Consider the following 23,742-nt stretch of genomic DNA (forward strand, 5'->3'; position numbering starts at 1 on the left):
CTTTGCTACACCACTTGTATGTGACAAATACAGACCCCACCGTCCATAATCAAGTGGGCCCTCTGCCCCAGCCCGGGTCCATGTCAAGAGAAAAGGGTATGAGCTACATTACTTTAAAAATCTTGTCTATGGTTCTAAAAGTGAAATAGTAAATGTATGGGTGTTTTTGTTTTTTTTTTTTTACAACTTTAAAGCACATATTTTTCTAGCTATTTTGCACTGGTAAGATTTTTTTTTTCCCCGACACCACATGGTAAGTGGGATCTTAGTTCCCCCTCCAGGGATGGAAACCATGCCTCCTGCATTGGGAGCATGGAATCTTTTTTTTTTTGGGGGGAGCATGGAATCTTAACCACGGGACCACTAGGGTAGTCCCAAGATTTTTACTTTTAAAAATTCAAAAATTGGTTGTCAGACTTACTGAGCCATGTTTAAACTTTTTCAGGGCTTCCTTGGAAAGAATCTGTCTGCCAATGCAAGAGTGTGGGTTCGATCCTTGGGTCCAGGAGATCCTGCGGAGAAGAAAATGGCAACCCACTCCAGGATTCTTGCCTGAAGAATCCTAGGGACAGAGGAGCCTGGTGGACTCCAGTCCATGGGGTCGCAAAGAGGCAGACACGACTGAGCGACTTAGCATAGCACAGTCACTCAATCACTGTCAGCTTGAGTGATGATAAATATCTGCTTCAGGATTCTAGAGAAAGGGAGAGGGGTATTCTGACTGGGACAGTGAGGGTGGCATCTAAATGGATCGAGTTTCGCTGGAGGGTTGAGAGCAGGGGGCATTTCTGGCAGAGTCACCACAGAGAGCAAGGAGACGAAAGAGAACATGCTGTTTTCCAGAAACTGGGAAAAGAGAGGATTGTGTAACTGACTTTACATAACACTGCACTGTCTCCTCAAAGAGCTCAGAGAACAGCTGTGATCGACCAGGTGCTTGGTCAGGAAGGAAAGACTCAGGTCACCCCTCATTTCTTTCCAGCTGCCATTGCTGTGAACCAAAGCCTTGATCACGAGGCACCTGGCCTACAGCCCAGGCGGTCTGTGCTCACCGTTCCACTCTACTCAGTTGGCAAGTCAACCAGCCAGAGGGCCCAGCGAACCCACACACGTTGCCCTGAGGGCTAGCATTGCTTTACTCCAATAGTTCTTTGAGATCGTCAAGCTTCTGAAACAAAATCTCAAGAGTATCAAAGAAAAGGGGGAAAGCAGGACCCTCTGGGGCCTTCTCAGGACAGACTTGTCCCCCATATCCTCTGCTTTAGCTCTTCTCTGAACTACCTAGATAATAGTATCTGATACACATTTCCTGAGTTGTTTTACAGATGTGAAAACTCTTCATCAGATGGAAGATGTTACCTACTGGATGACCAGGAGCTCATAGCCCCAGGCCTCCTGGAGCCTCAATTCAGTCGCTCAGTTGTGTCCTCCTCTTTGTGACCCCATGGACTGCAGCATGCCAGGCCTCCCTGTCCATCACCAACTCCCAGAGCCTACTCAAACTCATGTCCATCGAGTTGGTGATGTCATCGAACCATCTCATCCTCTGTTGTCCCCTTCTCCTGCCTTCAGTCTTTCCCAGCATCAGGGTCTTTTCCAATGAGTCAGCTCTTCACATCAGGTGGCCAAAGTATTGGAGTTTCAGTTTCAGCATCAGTCTCTCCAGGGAATATTCAGGACTGATTTCATTTAGGATGGACTGGTTGGATCTCCTTGCAGTCCAAGGGACTCTTCAAAAGTCTTCTCCAACACCACAGTTCAAAAGCCTAAGGACTTTTGAAGCCTCAGTCCTGGTAAAGTTAACCCTTGTGACACCACCCTGTGCTCTCATCATCAGCCAATCAGAGAATTGTGCATGATCTGATCACATACCCTGCAACCCTCCCCACCCTCACCTGACTTGTTTTTTTTCACTCACTTTTTTTTTTTACTTTATTTTGCTTTACAATACTGTATTGGTTTTGCCGTACATTGACATGAATCCGCCACGGGTGTACATGAGTTCTCACCTGACTTTTTAAAATGGTTTGCTGAAACCCTCTGGGGAGCTCGAGGCTTTTTAGGGCATGAGTCAGCTTGTCTCTTTGCCTGGCCTTGCAATAAATCTTTCTCTGCTAAAACAACAAAACAAAACAGAAAATAAACAAACAAACAAACAAAAAAACACACAAAACGCTCGACAGAGAAGTCAAAAGCTTCTGTGGACACCCCAACTAATGAGAGCAATAGGAAAGATCACACAGGGCTCAAAATATAGGCCGGAACCCTTAGCATCTGTGTTGCCTCTTTTGCTTCTCCCAACTCCATCGAAATGACAGAATAAATGGGAAAATAAGAACCACATTAAAAATAAATTCAGCTTTTCACAAAGATGGTGCCAAAGGCGAAGAAGGAAGCCCCTGCCCCTTCCAAAGCCTAAGCCAGAGCAAAGGCTCTGAAGGCCAAGGCAGCAGTGTTGCCAGGCGTCCACAGCCACGAAAACTGCGGCCAAGGTTCACAAAAAAAGGCGGCCCAAAACACTGCAGCTCAAGAGGCAGCCCAAATATCCTTGGAAGACTGCCCCTGTTGCTGCTGCTGCTGCTGCTGCTGCTGCTAAGTCACTTCAGTCGTGTCCCGACTCTGTGCGACCCCATAGACGGCAGCCCACCAGGCTCCCCCGTCCCTGGGATTCTCCAGGCAAGAACACTGGAGTGGGTTGCCATTTCCTTCTCCAATGCATGAAAGGGAAAAGTGAAAGTGAAGTTGCTCAGTCGTGTCCGACTCTTAGCGACCCCATGGACTGCAGCCCACCAGGCTCCTCTGTCCATGGGATTTTCCAGGCAAGAACACTGGAGTGGGGTGCCATTGCCTTCTAGGAGATATGAATTCAACCACTATGACATCATCAAATTCTCTCTCAATCTGAGTCAGCCAAGAAGAAAATAGAAGACCAAAACACACTGGTATTCACTGTGGCTGTCGAGGCAACAAGCACCAGATTAAACAGGCTGGGAAGAAGCTTGATGACATTGAGGTGGCTAAGGTCAACACCCTGATCAGGCCTGATGGAGAGAAGAAAGCTGGCTTCTGATGAGGATGTTTTGGCTGGTGCCAACAAAATTGGGATCATCTAAACTGAGTCCAGCTGGCTAATTCGAAATATAAAAGTTTTCACTATTAAAAAAAAAAAACACAAAAAAACTCATAGTTACAATAAAGGATCAGAAAAGATGACAGAAATCTAACCATAGGGTGAGAAATTTCTGTTCTATATAAAGGACCTTTGTCAATTTGATGGCAATGCACAAAGTGGCTGAAAAACTTACATCCTTACATAGGTGATGGAGAAGATCATCGAGAAAACATGTTTCCAGTAGGACCCCGGGGAAGACAAAGAGCAGTTGGGAGGTGTTGGGAGAAGAATCTTGGGCCCAAAAAACAAGTAAGGACCTTGCCAGTCCCCACTTTTGGACAGTCAGGGGTTTGACCCAGGACGAAGCAGCAAGTACAGTTCTCTAAATAAAGAAGGATATCCGCTGTGGGAGTCCTCCAGAGGGGACCATGGGCCAGAGAGAGAATTGGGCAGCAGTTATTTCTATTACCTCCTTCCAACTGGCTGACCCATTCCTCTGTGTCATTTAGTCTACTGTTGATTCCTTCTAGTGTAGTTTTTACTTTATAGGTTGTATCTGGCATCTCTTTGGGGGTTTTCTTTTTTACTTTCTACCTCTTTGTTAAAGACTTCTAACTTCTCGCTCTGTGCATCCGTTCTTCTCCCAAGTTCTTTAATCACTGTTATGATCACTGGGCTTCCCAGGTGGTGTTACTGCTGAAAAGAACCTACCAGCCAATGCAGGAGACTTGGGTTTGATCCCTGGGTGGGGGAGATCCCTTGGAGGAGGGCATGGCAACCCACTCCAGCATTCTTGCCTGGAAAATCTGATGGACAGAGGAGCCTGGCGGGCTGCGGCCCATAGGGTAGCAAAGAGTCAGACACCACCGAAGCAACTTAGCACAGATGCATGCGTGATCGCTACCCTGAACTTTTTTCTCAGGTAGACTGTCCATCTTTAGTTCACTTAGTTTTTTTTTCACCACTTCAGCTAGTTCTTCTGAGGTTTAATCTTGTTCCTTCGTCTGGGGCATGTTCCTCTGGCATCTCATTTTGCCTAAGTTGCTGTTTACATTTTTATGCATCTGGTACGTGAGTTGTTTTTCTTAACCTTGGGGAAATGGCTTTCTACAGGAGATGTCCTGTGAATCCGAGCAGTGCACACCCCTCTTGTCGTCCAAGCTGCATGCTCTGGGGACTCCCCCGATGAGCACTGTGTGGTTCCTTTTGTTGTGGCGGGCTATGTGGGAGGTTTGATAGGCTTGGTTGACCCCGGTCTGTTTATTTACCAGGCACTTCCTTGTATGGAGGCTGTTGGCTGCTGGTTAGCGGGGCCTGGCCACAAGGCAGCTGACTGCAGAACCCCAGGGCCCCTGGTGCTAGTGGTGGCCCCCTGGTGGGTGGACTCAAGACTAGAAGACTCTGGGGCTGTGGCCCACCTACTGGTGGTAAAGCCGGCTCCTGGGGTTAGTGCCGGAATACTGGCAGGGAGAGCTGAGTCCTAGAGTCTGGTTGCAGGGCTCAAGGGTCCCAGAGTTGGTGTCAGATCGTTCGTGTTGGTGAGGAGTGGTTTCTTACACAGTTGGGTACAAGTTCAGGTTGTCCCAAAGCTTGTATCAGCCTACTAGTGCTCAGGACTGAGGCCCAGGTGGTCCCAAAGTAGGATCTGGCTTCTTGGTGGACAGGTTGGTTCTGTAAGCCGTGGGTTTGCCCACTGGTGGGCGGAGCTGGATTCTGGGCCTTTGGGTGGGTTGGGTCATGTCCAGAGGCAAATGTGTGCTCAACGGGGTCTTCAGGCAGCCTGTCTACTGATGGTGAGGCTGCGTTCCTACCCAGTTAGTTGCTTGGCCTGAGACAGTCCAGCACTGGTTCCTACAAGCTGCTGGACCAGGCAGGGCTGGATCCGGGGGCAATAAGATAGAGGAAGGATTCCACAATGGTGCCCACCAGCAAGGTGTCTGTGTGGCAGTAGGAGTTCCCAAGGAGAGCTGCTGCCAGTGTCTGTCCCCAGGGTGAGCTATAGCTGACTCCTGCCTCTTGGGGAGACCCTCCAAGATCAGCAGGTAGGTTTGATCCCAGGCTCCTATCCAATACTGCTTTTGCTGTGAGTCCTACAGGCTGCAGGACTTTGTGTGTGTTCTCCTTAAGAGTGAAGTTTCTATTCCTCCAGTTCTCTGGGACTGCCAGAATTAAGCCCTGTTGCTGTTGTTGTTTAGTTGCTCAGCTGTGTCTCTTTGCGACCCCACGGACTGCAGCACGCCAGGCTTCCTTGGGCTTCCCTACCTCCTGGAGTTTGCTCAAACTCATGTCCATTGAGTCAGTGATGCCATCCAACCATCTCATCCTCTGTCGCCCCCTTCTCCTCCTGCCCTCAATCTTGCCCACTATAAGCCCTGCTGGCCTTCACAGTCAAATACTCTGGGGGCTTATCTTCCCAGTGCCAGGCACCTGGGTTAGGGAGCCTGCAGTGAAGCTCAGACCTCTCACTCTTGTGGGAGAACCTCTGCAATGCAAGCATTCTCCAGTCTGTGGGCCACCTGTGAATGTGAGCGTGAATGCTGTATGCAACTCTTTGCAGCCCCATGGACTGTAGCCTGCCAGACTCCTCTGTCCGTGGAATTCTCCAGGCAAGAATGCTGGAGTGGTTTTCCATTTCCTACTCCAGAGGATCTTCCCGACCCAGGGACTGAGCCTGAGTCTCTTGCTTCTCCTGCACTGGCAGGTGGATTCCTTACCACTAGCGCCATCTGGGAAACCCACCAGGAAAATGGGACTTGACATGTCATTAGTCTGCTCCACCCCCAGCACCGTATTATTGTGATTCCTCTTTTAACATCTTTAGTTCTAAAAGATATTTTCTTGTTGGTAGGTTCTGTTTGTTTTTCTTTTTTTCCACTGATAATTGTTCTCCAAGTATTGGGTTGAGGCCAAAATATTCATTTTGGTTTTTCCATACCATCTTATGGAAAACCCAAATAAACTTTTTAGCCAAGTTGTGATTTTGGTGTGTTCATGAGAGGAGGTAAGTTCAGGGCCTTTCTACTCTGCCAACTTGGCCTGGAAAAAAAAATCTTAAACTTTTTTTGAATTAAAAAAAATGTTGTTGTTTAGAATTCAGTCCTTTATTTCTGAATTTTATGCGAGAGTTGATTAAGATTTACTATTTATAAATAGAAATGTAAAGTAAAAATTAAAAATAAATAAATAAATTTTAAAAAAGAAATGTATATGCTTTAATAGATATGAACCTAAAATTGATATTAACTTTAGTTTTAAGAGTTTCCCTAATGTCCTTTAACTTTAGAGAAGATATCTTTTAGGAAATTATATCTGGTAAGAAAAAAAAATCCAAAGCGTAGCATTAAGTTAAAAGGATGAGTATAGGCCTTTCAATGTCATATTGGAGCACTGTCTGAAGGACTCACCCAGGATTCCTTAATCTGTATGGGAAATGTACATTTGATTGATGGCCTATATACTGTTGACCAACACCAAGAATTTATGAAATTGCTTGTTGACTGAGAATGATTTGTAATTTTATTGTTAAACACGGATCCAAAGGATTGCTGTCTAGTAGAAAAGATAATCCCCAAAGTTACAGATTTATTGCCCTCTAGGATTTGAATTTGGTTTTCTCTAACATTTCAGAATGCCATCTTCAGTAACTATATAAACTTCTGTTCCTCAGATAATCTTTGAATCAGTTTAGTGATTAATGGGTTGAATACACATACTAAGTCTGTATTTGAAAGTCATGTTTTTAGCTTAAAAAAGTTTACATTATGATGTCTTGTTTAGACCCCCCCCCCAAAAAAAGCTCCACGAATCCAAAGTTCAGCAATTCCTACACAATCTTTTCCCTCTAAAAGTTTGAGTGAAGTCAAATTGGATACTCTTGATGAATGTGTTGCTTTTGTAATCAGAACAGAACAGTAATTGTTGCTTTTTAAAAAGTAATTCAGGCCACAGCCCTCCAATGAGGACGGTGAGGCAAAAGAGACGGAGAAGAGGGGGCCCGGTCCAGGCGCCCCCGCTCAAGCAATAGCGATCTCAGGTCCTCGACGGCTGACCCCAGCCTTAGGTCCGACTTGCATTTCTGAACTCTCTCATTGTTAGGATCAGCACAGACACGCTGCCCCTTCTTGGTGACGAAGCTGGGAAGAAGGTGGGGGGAAAGATTACAAACAGCAGAGGGTTCAGCAAATAAGGGTGGGGACCCTACCCTCCCTGCGCCTTGGGCCCCCGACAGCCCAGCCAGTTCCTCCCTTTCTCCGCTGCAGGAATTCAGAGCAGCTTCTCTCTGAGACTCCCCCGCAGGCTGAGACGCCCTCGACTCAATGAGTTTCCTCGGGCAACCTCCTCCGGCTCTCGCCTTCCTTCTTTCCCTAGCTTCCCTTTTCACCCGGAGCATCTCATACCTGGTGCCCTGAAGGATCCTACTGAGGACACATGCTTCCGCTGACCTGGCAGCATCCAGAGGGTGGGACCTTCCTGGACACCCATTCCTCAGGTACCTCCCCTTCCCCTCTCCGCTCTGCTCCTAGCGATGGCCGGTGAGCTTGGCACACTTACATGACAGCTGGCCGGGAGCACGCACTGCTCGTCTCTATATAATCTTCCATGAACACACATCGGATGTTTCGTGGGGTGTAAGACATGCAGCAGTCAGTGGGCCGGTGAAAACCTGCAACGAGAGAAAGCGTCACTTAAGGACTGGGTGGGAGGAAAACCTGAGGAAGGAAACGGCAAGCCGCTCCTGTATTCTTGCTTGGGAAACCCCATGCGCAGCCGAGCCTGGCGGGCTACAGTCCTTGGGGCTACAAAAGAGTTGCACCCAGCTTAGCAACTAAACGAACAAAACGGATGAAAACTACATCCTTTCCCCCTTCCCTCCCACCTACTGGAAAGAGTGAGAAGGTGCAGGGCTTTAAAAAAAAATTATTTTTGGCTGTGCTAGGTCTGTGTTGCTGCACAGGGACTTTCTCCAGTTACAGCGAGCAGAGGCTACTCTTCCTTGAGGGGAGGCATGTGGAATCTTCCCGGAGCAAGGATGGAACCCGTGTGTCCTGCATTGGCAGGCGGATTCTTAGCCACTGGACCACCGGAAGTCCTGAAGGTTCAGGACTGGAAAGGGATGTTCTCCTTCTCTTCAGCACTTGATGGTCTCTCCTTGCCAGAGACATTTCGCTCTCCCCAGGACTGAGCTGTGTGTCTGAGGACATCCAGGCAGGGCCACGACAGAGAAGAATTTCTCCCAGAAGAAGGACGGTCTGAGGCCTGCAGGAGGCGTCAGAGCACCCTTCCCCTCTCCCCACAGTGAGCCAACTCTTGGGACAGCCAGGTGGAATCGAATCCATCTCTGGAAGAGGCCATCTATGGACACACAGCCCATCCTGAACTTCCTTGGAGATGTTCACCACCCTCAGGACCCCCCCTCAGGTCCTGTAAACGAGGTGGATTGAAGTCTTTGAGCCAATCTGTACCTGCTAGCTGTTTTAAAATATATACCATAACAAAACTTTACCTCCGTGAGACAATGAGTGATGAAATTCTTGCGGACTTGAGAGTTCAAACTTCAGGTTTGACATCTTGTCTTCTGCTTGAGAGAAACAGTAGAGAAGGGAAGAAAAATTACTGGGAAGCAACATCGTTTCAACATCTCCATCTCTCTCATTCCATGACCCCATCTCCTGCTAGGGAGGCAAGGATACTGAACCATTGGCCCAGATCTGCCTCCAAGCCCTCTATCAAGGCCCTGAGACTTTTCAGGGAACTTTTGAAAAAGTTCGAGACAGGAAACCATTCCATTGACTTTGAATACAAAAGGCTAACTGTACATCCAGCACTAGTAGATGAGTTGAATAGTTCCATAATGCAATCCAGTGCACCGTGCTTTCTACACATTTCTGGAATTTACAGGGCTCCGGAAACAGTAAACATTTTTCTATAACTGATCTGGTGATACAACACCACCCAAAGTGAAGTGAGGCTATTTACAGGCTTTATTTACTCCATTAGTATGAATGTGTTTACTGCAGAAATATAATTGTGTTTGGTTAATCTGTGCTTCTCAGACTCTGCCAGGGATGTTAAGTAATGTCCAGGTATGTGTTACCTTTTTAAAAATACATTCTTTTAGAATGTGATAGAATGTACATAATGCAAAGTTTACAATTAAAAAAATACTAAAATATTTCTTTATTTGAATAAAGTCACCGTTATTTCTTGAATTCCAGCCAGCATCAAATTAACAATCAGAAAAAAAAAACCACTTGACAAAATGTTATCCAGCTGATATTAACAATAGATAGAAAACCCTTTTAAACTTTAAAAGAAATATATTAAACAGGCAACATTCAGATCTAAAAAGTTGCAAGTAGTGGTTTTACATTAGATCTTATAAATAAAAAAGTCTCTAATGTAATCATTTGTTCACTATTTCCCTGCGATCAGAACATGAATAGGAAAAGATAATCACATCTGAATATTCACAACCGTCATTTACGATCTTTGCAAGGATTGCATGTCTGCAATGTAGCGGGTCAGGCAGTTTTTCAGGTAATTTTCGTTTTCCTCAAGTTATCAAAAAGTACAACTGTCTGAGATAAAATGTCACAAAAATCACAGTCAGGAAAAGCAAAAGCTCTAGCAGACAGATTTGAAGATGGGGATACTCATGGCTTTACCATGAACTGTAGGTGATTTTGTACATTTAAGAGCTGTCAACCGAAGTACCAAGAGCTATAGGCAGCTATCTGGGTTTAGTCTGTAGTTGCTAATACCCAAGAGTTAGCACATACATAATGTAATTAACATAAACTTTACAATTTTAATCATCTTGAAGTGCGCAGTTCAATAGCATTAAGTACCTTCTCATATTGTGCAACTTACCACAATCCATCCATGGAACTTTTTTCATCTTGAAAGCAAGCTGAAACTCTATACCCATTGCACAATAGCTCCCCATTTCCCCCTTCCCTAAAACCTGGGCCACTGCCGTTCTACTTTCTCTCTGAATTTGACTATTTTAAGTACCTCATAGGACTGGAATCATATAATTTGTCCTTTTGTGACTGGCTTATCTCATCTATCATCATGTCTTCAATATTTGTCTATGTTGTGGCACATGTCAGAATTTCCTCATTTTTTAAGGCTGAGTAATACCCTCTCTCTCTCTCTCTATATATATATATATATGTATATACACACACACACACACATACCCTGTTTTCCAATCCATTTGTTTGTCAATGGACACTTGGATTGCTTCTTCCTTTTGGCAATTAAAAATTAAGCTGTTATTAGCAAGGTTGTATAGGTATCTCTTTCATGTATCTACTTTCAGTTCTTTTGGCCATATCAAGAAGAAATGGAATTTCTGGGTCATACTGCATTGCCTTTTTAAAACTTGAAAAATTCTGCATTCCAAAATGCATCTAGCCCCAAAGATTTGGATAAATGGATTGTGGACCTGTACTAGAATAATTAGGCAAGCATAACTAAAATTTAGCTTATTCTTATGTAATTACATATTAATTATATTAAATGAGGCATGTGCATACACTTCAATATGCTTAATATGATATGTGTGGGGCTTGCAAAACTAAGTCTTAGATGGGTGTTGTCTTCCCATTACAGCTTCCTAACTAGCTTGTAACCTAATGCCACCACATATGGCTGTGTGATCTTGAGCAAGTTATCTAGGGTTCCTATGCCTCATCTCTTGTTTGTAAGAGAGTAATTAATAATAATAATAAGTAAATCCATATAGTTTGCTGATAGTCTACCCTACAGCATTGTCAGGAGGATCCAACATATTAATATCTACAAGACACTTAGAACAGTGCCTGCTTGCACATAGGAAATACTAGATATCTATTTGTTACATGAATAAATAAGATGATTAAGTACACCTGAATGAGTCACTTGTCTGGCTTGTCCAATTTCCTCTCTGAAGTGAGAGTTTTACACTAGAGGGCATATAATAGTTCTAACATTGTGAAAGTCTATACTTCTTTCTACAGATCTATGATTTTTCTACAGTTCTCTTGATCTTGCCCATAATGCTCCTATGTCAACTAAGAGAAAGTTCAGATAATTCTGGTCATGAAAGGGAAAGACTTGTTTCCCCAGGTGGGACCAGTCAGCTGTATGCTGCTTTCCCCAGGGACCAACGGCTGCAGGGAGAGGTCTGTACCTACTGCTGCTGCTTTTAGACGGGAGCTATATCCACGTTGGGACAAAGGCGTCCCTCTGCGTCTCCTCCCTGGTCTGCAAGTTACCACCCACTTGCCCACCTGGGAGAAGGCTCACTGAACTCACCAACTGCAGCCTGGGCAGCGAGGATGAGGAAGGGGAGGGCAGCTATGGAGGTCTTCATCTTCCCGGTGCACAGACGGTGGACCAGCCTGAGGACTCTGGGGCTCTCTCCGAGTTCCCTGGATCTCTGCTCTGCCCTTGTATTTATAGAAAGAGGAGGAGCGGGAAGTCACAGGGCAGAGATCAGAACGCTCTCCTGGGTTGTATAATACATAACACGCTATTTCTAAATAAAGGGAAGGAGGCTGAGAAGGCAACAGGAAGAAGAGGCGAGGATGACAGGAGGCTTCTCCAGCTGCCCACTGGACACAGGCGAAGGGAGGAGCCAGTTTATGAAGGATCCTTCCTCGAGGGGGGTCGCTGAATCCTCTCATCAGGATGTTTTCCTTGGGAGTTCACCCATTCAAGGGCACAGGCAGCCTGTTATCTGGGTGCTCTAACAAGTGAGCCTGGTCATGTGACTCCTCTCATAGAATCTTAACCCTTGACTCTGTTTGTTTCACTTGCACATCCGATCCATTAAAAACATTGAGGTGAGCCTACTTTCAAAAATGTGTCCAGAACCTTATTCTTCCTCACCACATCCTCTCTCTCCACCTGGTCCAAGCCACTCTTGTCTCTCACCAGGATTCTTGCAAAAACCTCCCAATGTGTCTCCTTCCTCTGCCCTTGCCCCTTCTCAGTTCGTTCTCAACACTGCAGCCTGGGTGATCCTGTTAAAATATAAATCAGCCAAGTCAATCCTATTTAAAACCCACTGGTGGCTTTTGAATCCTCCATCCCAACCCAGTATAAAGCCCGATCCTTCTCCTAGCTTACAAGCCCCTATGTGATCTGGTTCCTGTTCATGCTCTGCTTTCAGGTCCTATTACTCTTCCCCTCACTCATTTTGCTTTGATTATGCAGGCTGGCTCAGAGATTGCTGTTCCTGCTTCCTCCAATACTCTTCCCTTCAATAACTTTTTTGGGAGAAAATTTTACTTTCTCCCTAACCTCCTTCAACTCCTCATTCAAATGTTGTTTTTCTTGTTAATCTTTCTGGGACTCTCTATCTGAAATTATAAGCTCCCTCTGCCCAAATTTCTTGTCTTGATTATCTTTTCTCCTGTGTGTTTGACACTATGTAAAATACTAGATGGGCTTCCCAGGTGGTTCAGAGGTAAAGAATCCACTTGTCAATGCAGGAGACGTGGCTTTGATCTCTGGAGGGGAAGATCCCCTGGAGAAGGAAATAGCAACCCACTCCAGTATTCTTGCCTGGGAAATCCCCAGGACAGAAGAGCCCGGTGGGCTACAGTCCATGGGGTCACAAAGGCTTGACACGACTTAGACAGTACAACAACAACAACGTGCAACTTGCATTGTATTTTTACTGCACAGCCCTGCTCTAGATGGTTCCTCATCCCTCTGGGTCATTTCTTGCTTTTTGTGTCTTCCCAGGCATGCCCCGGGCGTCATGAAGCAGAGACTAGCCATCTGGGCTGTGCCCTGTGTGAATTTCTGACCCGTAGAATTTGTGAGTAGAATACAGCTGTTGTCAATTTATAGTCGTAAGCTTCAAGTGGATTGTTACACAGTGTCAGACTGTTGAGAGCAAGACTTCATTGGCCAGGGGTGGATTTCAAATATTAATTTCATTATCGGAGTATATTTGCTTTATAAAATTCTGTTAGTTTCTGCTGTAATCAGCTATAGGTATACATATATCCCTTGGAGCCCCCTCCCACACCCCCCCTACCCCTCTAGGCCCTCTACCCCTCTAGGTCACAGAGCACCGAGCTGAGCTCCGTGTGTTACGTAGCAGTTTCTCACTAGCTGTCTATCTGATGCCTGGTAATATATATACGTCAGTGCCACTCTCCCAGTTTGTCCCACCTTCTCCTTCCCTCCTGTGTCTGCATGATTCTCTATATCTGTGTCTCTATTCGTTCCCTGCAGATAGGGAACTGTACCATTTTTCTAGACTCTGTATATACAAGCATTAATGTATTCACATTTCTGGTGTGCTCGTGAGTGTTGTTCTTTCGCATATTCCATAGCTCAGAATCAGAGAAGCCCCATGGAAAGCTAGAGTTACGAGGTAAGACACCTGCCCGAAGCTTACGTTAATGCAAGAAAAGCGGTGACTGAGCAGCGGCTGAGGTAAGGAGTGGGGCTGCAAGGATGTGACGTAATACATAACCCAGTCTGCCCCTTGCTTCCCTCCGAGGTGTCTGTGCCTTTATTATGTCTAATCCATCACAAAGCTTGCTTCAAGCTGGTTGTATTAGTCTATGGGGTCGCAAAGAGTTGGACATGACTGAGTGACTGAGCGCATGCGCGTGCACACACACACACGCACACACACACACGCACACACACACGTTCTTTCAGGTTCAGTAGAACTCACACTGTGCACTCATACTAGCTCATCTCCACCTCTCCCATCTCCCCGGAAATCCAGCAGAGTCTGATGTTTCAGGGATGGGAATCACAAATAGATGGCTGGAAGTATGAAGACAGATCCAACCCCTTGATTCCTGCGTGTTTTAGCCACCGGGGACATGGCATTATCTAACATTCTTTGCTTCCATGCATACACTGCATTCTGAAGAAGTCCCAGCGCTGAAGTTTGTTTTCGCTTCAGCTAAATTATTAACCCCTCACCATTCTCTTAGCTGTTTCAGTATATGGTAACACCAAGTGGATCCCATATACCCACTGACTCACACCATTTGTAAAATGGGTCCCTTGACCTGAGGCCCTCTTGTGCATATACCATACTGAGTGATCAGACATCCTCTAAGTCCTTGGACCACTGGACTGGCAAAGGTACTGCTGGTAGTGAAAAACCCCACATCGGGAATAAGTGTCAGTCCTGCTAAGGTTGGCTTATTCTCCCTTGCAGGTTGGCATACGTCCAAGATAATCAACATGCCACTGTACGGCTGTGTTTTCTCCTTGGAGGCGGGTGCCATAGTGAGACTTGATGTCTACCTCTGCTGGAAGGTTATGCATTCAGCAGCAGCCATAGTTAAATGGGCCTTGATGAGAGACAGCCCACACTGTTGGGCCCATGCATAACCTCTATCCTTGCCACCACGGCCAAGGGCCTGTTGCACTAGCTCTGTTGTGGCTGAGGGAAGAGGCTGGCTGATTTCCACGGGACAAGCCACTCTATCCATGTACTTGCTGACTTTCTCCTTTGCTGTGGATACTCCCCAGCGACTTCCAAGTCTCTGTCATCATGAGTCCTCGTCCAGTGCCTCCAGGCTGCAGCATCTCGGTCCTGAGTACCAAGTGGTTTCCTGCAGGTTCTCTATCTCAGCATCAGAGACTCCCTGATTCAGGAAAGGAATGGCATGCATGATGAGATGAAGGCTATGAAAGGGGAGATGCTGCCAGACTGCCCCTCCATGGAGCTGGGCAAGGCCTGTACAGGACTCGTTGCTGTAGTGGAGGCCAGAGGAAGCGATGGGGCTGGTGGGTGGGAGGTAGTGTAAGGAGTGTCTGATACAGCACCGAATACACATCTGCTCAGCAAAAGGAAGCAATGAAGACACGTCTGATTTCACAATATAGTGCTGTTTCTTTTCTTTATTTTTAATCGAGCGATTTTGGTGTACTTCCTGAGTCTTTTATGGATTTCCCTTTCCTATGCCACCAAGCATCATTGTTGACATTGGAGAATCACATCAACTCTATTTGTTACTCAGCTTGGCATGGTTGAGGGAGCAGGCTGTGCTCTTTGTAAGCTGCTCCAACCTCAGGGGTCTTCTGGGGCTGATGATAACAATAGCTGGTGCTTTCTGAGCAGTTACTACACTCCGAAACTGCGTTATGGGCACTTCCTTTGAGATGAGATGTTTACTACATGAAGTACTTACTATAGCTATTTCACAATACTGCAGCAGAATACTTCTTCCCTTGCAGAAATACCAACTACCCTGTCATTTCTGCCTGTAAACACTGGTCTTGCCACATCCCAGGACCTAGGCTTGCATAACCTGTTTGTCTAGCATAAGCTGAGTTGCCCTGTACTATTACAGTGTCAGCATATTTGAGCTAAGATGGCCTCCCTGCTTTCTCAGACGTGCACTTGGCCTATGGCAATTGTCTGCCATTGCTCTCAACTCCCCTATCACCCCTTTCTCGTCACTCCGTGTGTTATGTGTCTGTATCCTGGGCAGGTCTTGAAATCTCAGAATGGTATTCCATGCACAGATGAACTGGTCCCTTTTCAGGAGAGAGGCCTGAAGTGGTTTTTCCCTGCACTGCTTGCTGTTCCTTTCTTGTTGCTGTTTGGCTGCTACATGTCCAATTCTTTGTGACCCCATGGACTGCAGCATGCCAGGCTTCCATGTCCTTCACTATATCTCCTGGAGCTTGCTCCAACTCATGTCCATTGAGTCAATGATGCTATCCAACCATCCCATCCTCTGTTGCCCCTCTTCTCCTCCTGCCCTCCGCCTTTCCCAGCATCAGGGTCTTTACCAATGAGCTGGCTGTTCGTATCAGGTGGCCAAAGTGTTGGAGCTTCAGTTACAGCATCAGTCCTTCCAATGAGTATTCGAGGTTGATTTCCTTTAGGATTGACTTATTTGGTCTCCTTATTGTCCAAGGGATTCTTAAGAGTCTTCTCCAACACCAGAGTACCTTTAGTTTCCAAATGAAATCATCCCAGGTGTCTGGCCTCCTTTGATGGCTGTATAAGGAAGGTACCTTGAATTCAAGTTAAATACCTTGAGTCCCATGCAAAAGCGAGGTAGTGATCTAGTTCTCCCTCAGGCCAGCTGCACGCTGCATCAGGAAAGGCATTCTAGTCTATGCAATCTTTCAACCCTTTCAGGGCCGTGGAAGAGAGGCGTTGGGGCTGGAACACTTCTTTCCCCAGAGATAAAGTGCTGCACAGCTATGCTGGGCTTATTGCCTTGTGTGGGATTATCTTACTCTGTTTAGGACTCAGCATATACTTCTTTGTTTTGCTTAAGCTTGTAATGACATAGGGCACCAGGTCAACCCCACTACTATCTGTTCCTGGTGGGGAGGGAAAGGACCCTTCACTTGTAGCCCAAGAGGGACCATGCAGATCATTGCCTTAAGTCAACTGCAAGATGGCACCCACTGGCTGTGTGTTGGGGGCTGACCCTCACTGTTGAAGCTGATCTTGCTCTGTCTCTTCTCTTCTTGAGTAAACTGTTCCATCCAGGGCCTGTGTGAGTCATGTCCTTCGAGGCAACTCTGACACAAAGCATGCAGTAGGTTGACATATTGGGACAGCGGTTATCACCTACCAACACATCCCAACTTTCAAAGCGCCAGGACTTTAAGATGCAGACAGTAGGGAACCCTGCTTGGATCCCTTGCTTCAGATCACAGTGTGCTGTGCTGTGCTAAGTCACTTCAGTCATGTCCAACTCTTTGTGACCCTATGGACTGTAGCCCACCAGACTCCTCTGTCCATGGGATTCTCCAGGCATGAATACTGGAATGGGTTGCCATACCCTCCTCCAGGGGATCTTCCCGACCCAGGGAACGAACTCAGCATTTCTTAAGTCTTCTGCACTGGCAGGTGGGTTCTTTACCACTAGGGCCACCTGGGAAGCCCATTTTATACAGTAAGCACACACTAAATAAATTCATCAGAGAACACCTCTGTCTCTTGGTATGTGGTCCTCAGGGCTGGCTTGGCATGATCTGCAACACTAAACATCCATTCTAGCGACTAACACAGTTCATGCCTCCAGGGAAAATGCTTTTTCACCTCTCCCGCTCTATGTCTTTGGAAGGAAACACACCTGAGTGCAAAAGCTGTGGAGGCTGATGGGTTACCACTGCCAACACTGGAAGAAGATACCCCTTTGGACTGCAGGAAAGATTTGAGCTGCAAAAGACTTTAGATGAGAGAAAAGACAAGCCAGCTAACTTGTCAAAATCTTTCCTCTCAGATGGTGTGAAAACGATACATTCTTGTAAAATAAAGAGTTGTTCCCCTGAAATGCTCCGTGTTCAATTTCTTGCCGCTTTTTTGTGCTCCAGTCTATGGTGATAGACTCCTGGATTAGGGCTATTATGCAATAGTTTCGGGCTTCCTTATGTGGCTCAGTGGTAAAGAATTTGACTGCCAATGCAGGACACGTGGGTTTGATCTCTGGGTGGGGAAGATCCCCTGGAGAAGGAAATGGCAACCCACTTCAGTATTCTTGCCTGGGAAATCCCGTGAACAGAGGAGTCTGGCGGGCTTCAGTCAACGGGGTTGAAAAGAGTTGGATACAACTTTAAACAACGACAACATGCAATAGTTTCATATGGTTCCAATATTAAGCAATTCAGTGTACTTTTAAATTTGTTCAACCATTTATGTTTTGAATATTGGCACACCTGACTCCTTATGGATTCTTGCTGTGGGTCGTGTGAATGTTAGAGACCCAGGACCCACGAGGCAGGTGGCCACATCCTGTGTCCTTACTGTAAATATCTGTGTTTGGAAATAATCCGTGTGTGCATTTTTCTTCCATGTGCATGATCTTAATCGATGTCACTATCGCACACAGGAAAATCTTTCTTTTTAAATTGTAAGAGAAATAGCAGATCCAACCAACTTGTCTTCTTGTTTTCCTTGATGTCTACAAGACGGGACCCACACCCTCCTTGGAAAAATACAGCAAACCCAAACAATACTATTCCATTCAAGATTCCATAGCTGAAGTCTGTTCTACAGTGTGGAATTGAAACCATTCTGCGGTCATACGTGGACGGGGTTCCTCAGATACCGCCTGGCCATTTCCTATATGCTTTGGTGATATCAAGTCAAACAGAGAGGCTTCCCTTTTGTACCAAGCACTTCTTCCAGCTCTAGCTTGGCTATTAGAGATTAGATCTTGGTTCAGATATTCAACTTCTTCCTCTCTTTGGTAGCTTATGTACAAAAAGGGTGCAAGAATCCCCCCCATCAAGTATACATGCACGTGGGAAGTCACATCCCATACTGACTCTGGTCTTGGCTATGAGACTTTGGTAAATGAGATAATAGAATGTATCCTGCTAACAGAGACTTGAAAACTGCTGGCCTGTTGAGACTTGTGTTAGTTTTCTGCTAGGAACCTTTATGCCTTTATGTGTACCAGCCCACAGCAACCTCTCAGAGGTTGAGTGACCATGTGGAGAGCTGTCCCTGGTGAGAGATCATCCTAGACCATTGAACCCCAGCTGAATTGCCTCAGAGCAGCAGAAGCATTTACCCAACCCATGGATTTGTGAGAAATAATAAATCCTTGCACTTAAATTTTTTTTAATGTTTTCATTAAGACTTTTAAAAGAGCAGTTTTAGATTCATAGCAAAACTGAAAGGAAGTATAGATGTTTCCTGTATATAATCTACCCCTAAAGGTAGTCTCCCCATTTTCAATAGCCCTCATCAGAGTGGTACATTTGTCACAACTGGTGAACCTACATTGACACGTCATAATCACCCAGAGGTCACAGTATTTTTTTTTTTTTGGAGTATAGCCAATTAACAATATTATGATGGTTTCAGGTGAACAGTGAAGGGACTCAGCCATACATACACATGTGTCCATTCTCCCCCAAATTCCCCTTCCATCTAGGCTGCCACATAACATTGAGCAGAGTTCCATGTACTATACAGGCGGTCCTTTTTGGTTATCCATTTTAAATATAGCAGTGATTACATGTCCATCCCAAACTCCCTAAGTATCCCTTTCCCCCATCCTTCCCTACCGGCAACCATAGGTTCATTCTCTGTGAGTCTCCAAAGACCACAGTTTACATTACAGTTCCCTCTTGGTGTTGTATATTCTATAGGTTTGGGCACATGTATAATTATATGTATCTATCATTATGGTACCACACAGAGTATTTGCACTGCCCTAAAAATCCTCTGTGCTCTGCTTACTCATCTTCCCTAGCACCTATCCATTCACCCCCAAACTGCAACCACAGATCTTTTTACTGTCTCTCCAGAGACAGTTTTGCCTTTTCCAGAATGTCAGGTAGTTGGAATCATGCACTATGTGGCATTTTCAGATTGGCTGCTCGGTAAATGAGATAATAGAATGTGTCACACAAACAGAGACTTGAAAAGTACTGGCCGATTGAGACTGCACTTTTAAGGTATGTAATATGCTTTTAAAATTCCTCCGTGTCTTTTCATGGCTTGATAGCTCATTTGCTTTAGCACTGAATGTTCCATTGTCTGGAGGTAACACAGTTTATTTACCCATTTACCTACTGAAGGACATCTTGGTTGCTTCCAAGTTTGGAAATTATGAATAAAGTTACTATAAACATCTGTGTGCTGGTTTTTGGGTGGATATAAGTTTTCAGCTCCTTTGGGAAAATACCAAGAAGCATAATTACTGGATTGCATGGTAAGAATATATTTAATTCTGTAAGAAATCTCTAAATTTTCTTCCAAAGTGGCTGTCCCATTTTGCCTTCCCATCAGCTCTGGATGGAAATTTAAGCTGTTCCACATCCTTGTCAGCATTTGATACTGGTACTGTTCTGGATTTTCACCATTCTAATAGGTGTGCAGTGCTATCTTGTTACGCTTGTTTTAATCTACTAAATTTTAGAGTGACTTGTTATGAGTAAAAGCTAACTGATAATTTCCTCTTTGGACAATAAAGATTGCCTCACCTTTACAAGCTTGCTGAAAGCAAAATAATAGTTCCTCATTCAAGAAGAGGCTTATTGCTTGTTGTTGTTGTTGTTATTGAGGTAAAACTCACATAATGCAATATTAATTGGGTTAATCATTTTAAAATGTGAAATTTAGTGGCATTTAGTACATTCACAGTTTGTGTAACCAGCACCTCTATCTAGTTCCAGACGATTTTCAGCACTCCAAAAGGTGTTACAGGGATTCCCTGGTGGGCCAGTGGTTAGGACTCCATGCTTCCACTGCAGGGGGCGTGGGTTCAGTCAGTGGTCAGGGAACTAAGATTCTGCAAGCTACATGGCATTGGGTTGCAAAAGTGTTGGACATGACTTAGAAACTTAACAACAGCAACAACAAGGTGTAGTTGTTTCACATAGTTGCAACATTTAGATTTAGTTCAGTTGCTCAGTTGTATCTGATTCTTTGCAACCCCATGCACGCCAGGCCTCCCTGTCCATCACCAACTCCCAGAGTTTACCCAAACTCATGTCCATTGAGTTGGTGATGCCATCCAACCATCTCATCCTCTGTCGTCCCCTTCTCCTCCTACCCTCAATCTTTGCCAGCATCAGGATATTTTCCAATGAGTCAGCTCTTTGCATCAGGTGGCCAAATATTGGAGTTTCAGTTTCAGCATCAGTCCTTCCAATGAACACCCAGGACTGGTCTCCTATAGGATGAACTAGTTGGATCTCCTTGCAGTCCAGTGGACTCTCAAGAGTCTTCTCCAACACCACAGTTCAAAAACATCAGTTCTTCAGTGCTCAGCTTTCTTTATAGCCCAACTCTCACATCCGTACATGACTACTGGAAAAACCACAGCCTTAACTAGACAGACCTTTTTGTTAACAAAGTAATGTCTGAAAAAAAAAAAACAAACAAAAAACAAAGTAATGTCTGTGCTTTTTAATATGCTGTCTAGATTGGTCATAACTTTCCTTCCAAGAAGTAAGCGTCTTTTAATTTCATGGCTGCAGTCACCATCTGAAGTGATTTTGGAGCCCCCCAAAGATAAAATCTGTCACTGTTTCTACTGTTTCCCCATCTATTTGCCATGAAGTGATGGGACTGGATGCTATGATCTTAGTTTTCTGAATGTTAAGCTTTAAACCAACTTTTTCACTCTCTTCTTTCACTTTCATCAAGAGGCTCTTTAGTTCCTCTTTATTTTCTGCCATAAGAGTGGTGTCATCTGCATATCTGAGGTTATTGATATTTTTCCCGGCAATCTTGATTCCAGCTTGTGCTTCTTCTAGCCCAGCGTTTCTCATGATGTACTCTGCATATAAGTTAAATAAGCAGGGTGACAATATACAGCCTTGACGTACTCCTTTTCCTATTTGGAACCACTCTGCTGTTCCATGTCCAGTTCTGACTGTTTCTTCCTGACCTGCATACAGGTTTCTCAAAAGGCAGGTCAGGTTGTCTGGTATTCCCATCTCTTTCAGAATTTTCCACAGTTTATTGTGATCCATACAGTCAAAGGCTTTGGCATAGTCAATAAATTAGAAATAGATGTTTTTCTGGAACTCCATTGCTTTTTAGATGATCCAGCAGATGTTGGCAATTTGACCTCTGGTTCCTCTGCCTTTTCTAAAACCAGCTTGAACATCTGGAATTTAATGGTTCACATATTGCTGAAGCCTGGCTTGGAGAATTTTGAGCATTACTTTGCTAGCGTGTGAGATGAGTGCAATTGTGTGGTAGTTTGAACATTCTTTGGCATTGCCTTTCTTTGGTTGCAATATGCATGACCATAACAAATTAAATTAAAAAGAAAATGATAAAAAATAAAACACACACACATACAAAGGTATTACAATATTCAGTGACAACCCACTCTCTTTCCCCCTCCCCCAGCCCCTGGCAATCACTAATTTGCATTCTGTCTCTATAGACTTATCTATTCTGGATGTTTCATGTGTAAAGGGAGTCATTCTATATGTTGCCTTTTGTGTCTGACTCTTTTCATTTAACATAAAGTTTTCAAGGTTCTTCCATGTTGTAACATGGATCAGTACTTCATTCCTTTTGATGGCTGAATAATATTCCACTGTATGGCTATATCTCATATTGTATATCCATTCATCACCTGATGGACACTTGGGTTGTTTCATAATCTGTGGGTATTAAGAATAGTGCTGTTATAAACATTATTCATGTACAAGTTTTTATGTAAAAATATGTTCAGAGATCAAGGTAATGCTGCCTTCATAGAATGAGTTAGAAAGTAGTTCTTCCTCTTGTCTTTTAGAAGGGTTTGGTGTGTTAATTCTTCTTTAAGTGTTTGGTAGACATCATCAGTGATACTATTTGGACCAGAGATTTTCTTTGTTAGGAGATTTAGGCTTATTTCTTTTAATTAAACAAATCCTTGTTAAGAAGGATTACTGTAAGTATTAGTAAAGATGCTTTTATTCTAGTTGGGGTAGAGATTAAGAGAACTGAGTAAGTCCCTGCTGTCCAGAGCTGTGGGGCTTCCATGTTCAGTGAGGATTTCAGAGAAAAGCAAGAGAGAACTCCTTAGATTAGAATGCGGAGGAAAATTCATGAAAGGGATGGCATTTGGCCTGCGTCTCAAAAATTAGACTGAGACCGTATTCGATTTTTAAATGCAGAGAAAGACAGAAGAACATTCTACTCAAAGGCAACTGCCAACAGGGGTAATAGTTGTCATAAGACAGGAAGCACTTACTATTTTGAAAATATTTACAATTGTTTCCTCACTACAGCCCTGCGACATTGGTAGAGTTGTCGTCCCCTTTTACAGATGAGGATACAGAGGTGAAGAGCTATGATGTAATTTGCTATACGGCTAAAAAGGGGGCAAAGCTGGGATTCAAACAGAGGTCTTCTGATTCTAGAGCTCACCCTTTCAGACAAAGTTGTGGGAATGACAAAACGTGAGGTGTGTTCTGGGTGTGTCCACATTGTGGGTCACAACAAACTGGAAAATTCTGAGAGAGATGGAAATACCAGACCACCTGACCTGCCTCCTGAGAAATCTGTATGTAGGTCAAGAAGCAACAGTTAGAACTGAACATGGAACAATAGACTGGTTCCAAATCGGGAAGCAACAGTTAGAATTGGACATGGAACAACAGACTGGTTCCAAATTGGGAAAGGAGTACATCAAGGCTGTATATTGTCACCCTGCTTATTTAACTTATATGCAAAATACATCATGTGAAATGCTGGGCTGTATGAAGCACAAGCTAGAATCAAGATTGCTGGGAGAAATATCAATAACCTCAGATATGCAGATGACACAATCCTTATGGCAGGAAGTGAAGAAGAACTAAAGAGCCTCTTGATGAAAGTGAAAGAAGAGAGTGGGCCCCACAAAGTCTCTGTCATACCTGCCCAGCTGTTTGTAGATCAAAAGCAGTCAAAGGCCACATGAAAACAAATGAGCATGACTGTGTTTCAATAAAACTTTATTTACAAACAGGCAGCAGCTGGATTTAACTCCAAGATCATAGGTTGGAGACCCCCTAACCTGAAAGTCTGATAGAAACCTACTGATCCAGCCCATTAAAAAATTGTACTTTATTTTTTATTTTTGGCTTCATCACATGGCTTGTGCAGTCTTAGTTCCCCAACCAGGGACTGAACCCCAAGCCCTTGGTAGCAAGAGTGCAGAGTCCTTACTACTGGACCACCAGGGAAT

The 23,742-nt window shown here is 44.6% G+C and overlaps 1 protein-coding gene and 1 long non-coding RNA gene across 3 annotated transcripts; one reads left to right on the plus strand and one right to left on the minus strand.

Annotated features, from left to right (window-relative positions):
- Positions 1-6,610: 6,610 nt before the first annotated feature.
- LOC120866380 (C-C motif chemokine 23-like) lies at positions 6,611-12,070 on the minus strand. Of its 2 annotated transcripts, none has more exons than XM_040244069.1 (4): positions 11,414-12,070; positions 8,616-8,690; positions 7,664-7,775; positions 6,611-7,245 (listed from the first exon to the last, which is right to left on the minus strand). In XM_040244069.1, exons 1-4 carry the CDS (start codon positions 11,469-11,471, stop codon positions 7,050-7,052), a joined length of 441 nt encoding a protein of 146 aa, XP_040100003.1. In that variant the 5' UTR covers positions 11,472-12,070; the 3' UTR covers positions 6,611-7,049. The 2 variants fall into 2 exon arrangements, with proteins under 2 accessions (XP_040100003.1, XP_040100004.1); XM_040244070.1 differs by having other exon boundaries at positions 8,616-8,687; positions 11,414-11,799.
- Positions 12,071-12,851: 781 nt separating this feature from the next.
- LOC120866385 lies at positions 12,852-14,960 on the plus strand. The gene is made up of 3 exons (XR_005721646.1): positions 12,852-12,926; positions 13,455-13,552; positions 14,298-14,960. It is a non-coding gene; the product is annotated as an uncharacterized LOC120866385 (long non-coding RNA).
- The last annotated feature ends 8,782 nt before the right edge of the window (positions 14,961-23,742 follow it).

Source organism: Oryx dammah, unplaced genomic scaffold (genome assembly GCF_014754425.2).
Source record: "Oryx dammah isolate SB20612 unplaced genomic scaffold, SCBI_Odam_1.1 HiC_scaffold_8, whole genome shotgun sequence".
In the NCBI taxonomy this organism is placed as follows: Eukaryota; Metazoa; Chordata; class Mammalia; order Artiodactyla; family Bovidae; genus Oryx; species Oryx dammah.